The sequence below is a fragment of the Alosa sapidissima genome, chromosome 3 (genome assembly GCF_018492685.1).
Source record: "Alosa sapidissima isolate fAloSap1 chromosome 3, fAloSap1.pri, whole genome shotgun sequence".
Taxonomy (NCBI): Eukaryota; Metazoa; Chordata; class Actinopteri; order Clupeiformes; family Clupeidae; genus Alosa; species Alosa sapidissima.
In genome coordinates, this window is record NC_055959.1 from 32,024,701 (window position 1) to 32,030,754 (window position 6,054).

At 41.9% G+C, this 6,054-nt stretch overlaps 1 protein-coding gene across 1 annotated transcript; it reads right to left on the reverse strand.

The window, feature by feature from the left end:
• Positions 1 to 666: 666 nt before the first annotated feature.
• Positions 667 to 1,803, reverse strand: hspb9 (heat shock protein, alpha-crystallin-related, 9). The gene has a single exon (XM_042085333.1). The coding sequence runs from the start codon at positions 1,610 to 1,612 to the stop codon at positions 788 to 790; it is 825 nt and encodes a 274-aa protein (XP_041941267.1). The 5' UTR covers positions 1,613 to 1,803; the 3' UTR covers positions 667 to 787.
• Between the last annotated feature and the right edge of the window lie 4,251 nt (positions 1,804 to 6,054).

Below are 6,054 nucleotides of genomic sequence, written 5' to 3' on the forward strand. Positions count from 1 at the left end.
CATATTGGAGAGAGACAGTGCCTCAAGTCACTAGCAAAACAAGTTCAAGTTTACAAGCATCCATTTACTGATATAATTTCCTCCATCTCTGTTGTAACTTTCCCAGGAGTTCCTTCTCAGACAGTTCAGCTGAGATTCCAGTTAAATTGTGTGTTTATGCTGAGGCTAGAAGCTACAAGTTCCACCTTCTGATATCTTAGTTATGATCTATTGGAGAGGTTGCTCAGCCTCACTCGCCAGACTTAGATAGTTCCGCATATGACATTCCTATCTTCTTCAACATGAGCAGCTTGGACATTAGAATTGCCACTATGTCTGTCCCCTCTATGATAGCAATATATTGATACTACCACCACAGACATAACCTCTCCAGTCTGGGTTCAGAAGGGAGAGGGGCATGTGACGTCGACACATGAGACGACAGCGCCATCATCTGTCTGCTGTGGGGAACTCCTAGAGGGGATAGTGTTCTGACTGAATAGTTACACAGAGTTGGTCACATTTAGCAAATGCAGTCTTCTGTGACATTAAGTAGTTGAATTTAACAAAAATAATTATTTTTCAGTGTGTCACTCAGGGATTTGTCTGTCAAAGTTATTCTAAAATTGAAATTGCTCATGCCGCTCCATCTCAGCGGTCTCAGTGAAGATTTCAGTGAGATATTCAGACCTTCAGACGTTTTATTCTTCAATAATTATTTATTACAAAATACAAATGTCCAGGCAAAAATTACAACAGAAACATCAATTCATTGTGCATCAACAACATCAGATCAATGTCCCGTTGCCTAGAGTGACTTGTTGAAAGTGACCTCTGGGCCTGCGCTCCTGGTGATGGGAAAGTCCAGGGAGGTCCTGTAGCGGACTGGTGCGGCTTCCTCCACTGATGCCACCATCGCGTCCTTCACCTCCTCTCTCTTCTCCTCCGGCTCCTTGGGCTCCTCCAGAACCTCCTTCCTGCTCTGGTGGGTCTCGATGCGGAGCAGGCCGTCCTCCCCCATGGAGCAAGTGACATCGGACGGCTCGACGCCCTCAGGCAGCTGCACCCGCTGGATGAAGCCCTGTTGCCGGGCACTAGCGGCCGAGGCCAAGCAGCGGCCGGTCGGGGACGACGTGGATGAGGAATCCGCGGCCTCCGCCCGCTTGGTGGCCATCACCTCCAGCTGGCGCCCGGAAACGGTCACTCGGATGTCCTCCGGCGAGAAGCCCCGGGTGTTGATGACCAGCGGCGAGTCCTGTTTGGCCATTGGCTGGACGGCGGTGGAGACCACCCTGGTTGGAGAGGGTGAGGGAGAGGAGGTGGAGGGAGCAAGAGAGGCGGGCGAGGACGAAGAGGAGGATGGGGAGGAAGAGGAGGAGCGCAGGGCATCCAAGGTCTGGAAGAGTCCAGCGGGGAGGCCGTCGCACAGCTCGTTCAGGAGGGTGCTTCTCATGTCGCTCCGCAGACTCTGCACCAGCTGGGCACGCCGGCTGAAGAAGTCCTCCCTCAGGCTCGTCATGTCCGGCATCAGCCTGCTGGACAGTGGGCTGCTGCGCTGCATTGGCAACAGAAACCTGGCCTCGTTGAAGAAGGGGTCATCCTTAAAAATGCTCTCAGATGTGGACATTGCCATCGTTGCCTTTTCTGATCTCCTTTCCTCGCTGATAATTATGTCAAAAATCACTCAGGGTCTCTTGCGAGGCTATTCTTCAGTACAGGCTTGATAGTATCGTTGTGCTTCTCCAGTAGGAAGACTTAAAAAGTTCTCGGCTTCTCCTTTCTAGTCTTGCTGGCCTCTTGGATTTGTACTTGTGGACTGTGGGGCTCCCAGGTTTATATACACCTCCTGGGAGAGCCTGGTCCCTCCCTCTTGTTGCTACATTTGCGCTGCTGAAGTCACCCTGTAAAAGGAGAAGCTTCATGACACTTAGCTACATGCCTGCAAGAGCGCAGCGGGCTAAATTAGGCCACATGTCTGTATGCTGTTTATGTTTATGAGTGGTCAGTCTCATCCATTTCCTTAGTGTCCTTAGTGTCTATACTGGTCTGTGTGCGAGGACGTGGCAGATGCCGAGGGTCAGGTTTCTGGGTCTCTTAGTCATTCAGCTTGGGCTGGACACCCGTCCGCTAATTTTATGATTTGTGTGCCACACATGTGTTCTCATCTTAGCTGTGGTATTTTGGGGGTCTGCTGACAAAAAAAGGGCTCTCGTGAACGGGGTCAAACTTTATGAAGTCACTTCCCAAAGTTTACCCACAAAGAAATACGATTTTGTGTTAGCGGCTAACAGTTGATGTGGTGTATTGTGTCCGCCTGGCATACTGGTGATGTCCATAGATGCTTTTGTCTACAGTCAAATGTGTCACCCCTGCATGCTAAATCTGGCTCGTCACTGTAGGTAATATCCCTGTTCAGTGTGTCAATATACCACTGTGTTCTCCATTCATAATGATATTAAAATTACATAAATGAACACTAAAAAAAACTTAATGCAATAACAGGATTATGTATCATACATACAAATACAATCAGATAAAAAGCACAAAATCACTGTCAGGGAGTGGTGTGTTGTCCTATGCCAGAGCATATTGTGGAATAGCCCTTTGAAATAAATCCACCCGAGTCTCAAAGACAAACATGATGATCTCAGTGACTCATTCAGACCCCAGAATGTCTACACGTCACTGTCATGAAGATTATTTATGCATTTGAGTCCTCTTGTAAACAATGATGAATATCAATTTCTTTTAACAGGCTATAAATAAATCAGTGAACACCATTTTATGAATCCATGACATCCATGACAAATAAAAAACATGCTTACAAGATTCCAGATGTATTGAAGCAGAGTTTATAAAAGCAGCTCAGATACACAAACCCTTTAAACAAACCACTTAAAATATTTTCCATTGTTGAAACATTATTATATCATAAAACATTTATGTTAATAATCATGCTGTTGTTGTGTTTTTATCTTCTAATGTTGTGATTGAAAACAAGTGGGATAAATAAAACTGACCTTATCCAGTTTTGACAAGGCAGTTTAAAGAACATTTTCAGTCTACAAAGGAAAGCTCTCTGACAAGCTTATTGCGTGAACACAGAGTTGTCCTACATGTACATGCACTTTTGTCTGATGGATGGTAGATGGAGGTTAAACTGCCATACCCACACACACACACACACACACACATATGTTCATTTTGATATTGAAAACAAGTGTGACATGTTAGATAGATAGATAGATAGATAGATAGATAGATAGATAGATACTTTACTGATCCCCAAGGGGAAATGTTAACTGACCTTAATGCTAATTTTCAGGTTACAAAAGAAAGCTATCTGACGTTATATTTCATTTGCTCGAGGCACTTCTGACCCATTGATGGTAGATGGATGTTTGACACGAGACTGACATCAGGATTGCCATAGCACAAATGATGTCAACCCTGTTTCTGAGCTCCATAGTGTGAGACTGAGTATGTTTACAATTGATATTGATATTCTGATATTAACCCGATTAAGATCATTTTCAGAATAAGACGCTGACATGTAAACAGCATTTTCTGATTGCCTTAACCCAAATAAAGTCATAGTCGGAATAAGCAATAATCGAATCAAGACATGGAGTATTCCGATCTTAGTTACAGTATCGAGGTGCGTTGTACGCATGTATACATCTTAATCGCATTATAATGTCCTGTTAGAACTTTCGGTGTAGAAACTTTTACAGAATCAACCATCTTTGCTAGTAATAATCGGAATAATATGCTGTTTTACGGGAATATGAATGGAATATTCTATATCAACAACTCATACAGTATAAACCCCATAATCGCAATATTGTCTTATTCTGAATAAGATCAATAGTCAGAATATTAATGTCCATGTAAACATTTTTAGTCTTCTTTTGACTATGACTATTCACTGTGTTCAAACTAGCTGAAAGTTGGTGTGTTCTAGGAGAACAAAGTTAAACTTATTTGAATTTTTAAATGAGAAGCAAGCACTTAACATCTGCTGTTGTAAATACTTGAAACACTGACACCCCCCCCCCCACACACACACACACACACTCACACACAAAGAATCAACAACAATACAACAAACAAAAAGAACACAAGGAATTTGACCATGTCCTAATTCCACTAACCATACCACTATGCCAGTCTTGCAGGGTTTTTTTTTCTTCTCATGAATCTGTGGTCAGAGATCAGGGCTAGCCCATGACATAAGCCCAGTGGAATCTGTGGAAGCCTGGCCTGAGCTCAGTCACTAATATAATACCAGGAGGCAACGCCAGAGAGGCAGAGACCTGCATTCTAAATCGAGCTCCTGCCGTTACAGGAAAAATAGCTCATGGGCCCAGTACGCTCGAAAAGGGACACCCACATATGTGTCTGATTAGCAAGTCATGAAAGCAGGATTTAAAAAGAATCTTAATTACTTTGGAAGAAGCCCTGCTCGCTGCCATTGCTTGAAAAGGGATTGCGCCCATGTGGAACGGATTCAGTTAGGGCTGGGCTGTGCTGGGCTGTGCTGAGCTGTCCAGGCCACGTCAGCCATTTTAACATTTACAAACTACCATGTGGCCAACAATGAATAGAATTGTCATGTTTTAAATGCATGCTTTTAAGAGTTCTTATATGTGTTATATGTTTTAAATGTTCCATCAAGTGTTCTTATAAACGTTGGACGGTATTTCATCTATTACAGTAAACAAACATATTGATAATTCTATATCACAGTCACCATTGCGATGTACTGAATCATAAAGTGGTATTACAGTTGTGACCCCTTGGCCTGCAACTCAAGACAGTTGATATATAGTCTTCTGGCAACATTTGAGACAGTGCTATGAACGTCCAGTTGATGTGTTAAATATTCATGATGTACCTGAAGATGTAATGATGTGTTTATGATGAATACTTTTTGTGTTTTTTTTTTTTTACAGTTATTGAAGGTTGCTATTAGCTAAATTAATTCAGACCCTATTTGATCATTTTTGTTATTTTACTGGCAATGCTGCCTGAAAGGGTCCTCTTTAAATGCATTAGACAATCTGTATTTAACAATTTTCTGCCTTACATATTTCACAAAATGCAAAACATGGTTCTTATTTTTTTTATTATTTGAACTTCACTGCTCCAATGTCTCATAATATTTTATGAAACTCTAATTCTAAATGCATATAGAATGGCTGGGCCTGTGTTATTTCTTAAAAAGTATGTCAGGACTCCAGTTGGGCCAGGTTTCATCATTTTAACATGGACAAGGAGAATGATAAAACAGCAGAAGTGCAGAGGAAAGGACGTGGTTTCCGTAACAGGCCAGGGGAGACCTATGAAATCTTCCCAGTGATAGGGGAGTGAGACCAAGGCCAGGCCGGCTGTGTGCTCCCTGATCTTTTGGTAGATGGTCATACTTTCCATATTAAACAATGTTTCAGGGGAATGTACATTTTACACAATTAAAGGGATTTGGACTACATTTTGTCATTCAGTGCGGAGACTCTGACTATTAGGACATATATTATATAAAATATACTGTATACATATATAATTTACTTTAGACCTAGGTTGTAATTTATGTAATGTTATCAGAGTTGTATAAAGTATCTGATACCCACACTTGAGCAGAAGTACAGATATTTCATCAGAAAATTACTTACCACTTAAGTAAAAGTCTTAAAGTATCTAGTACTTCAGTGTGACAAGTAGCCCATTATAAAACATACTTACATGTAAGTACTAAAGTAGAAGTACAAAGTACTAGTAAAAGCTTTAGAGGCCAGGTGGGGTGACAACCCCCTCTCATAGCTATGCTTTTAATGAAAAAGAAAGCATGCAGAACTTTGGATAGGCTGTTAGGTTCATGGAACACCTTAAAACTTGGTGCCTACACTTCATACACAATGTCTTCGAAGCCTAAACAAAGGTATAGCTACCATTCATTTTTCACAGCTGCTTCCTTTTATAAGCCTATAATGATGTTTATCCAATCCAACATGTTTAGAAGGGCAGCTATCACACTCCATAAACACACTTTAAAAGCTTAGATAATGCTATTAATGA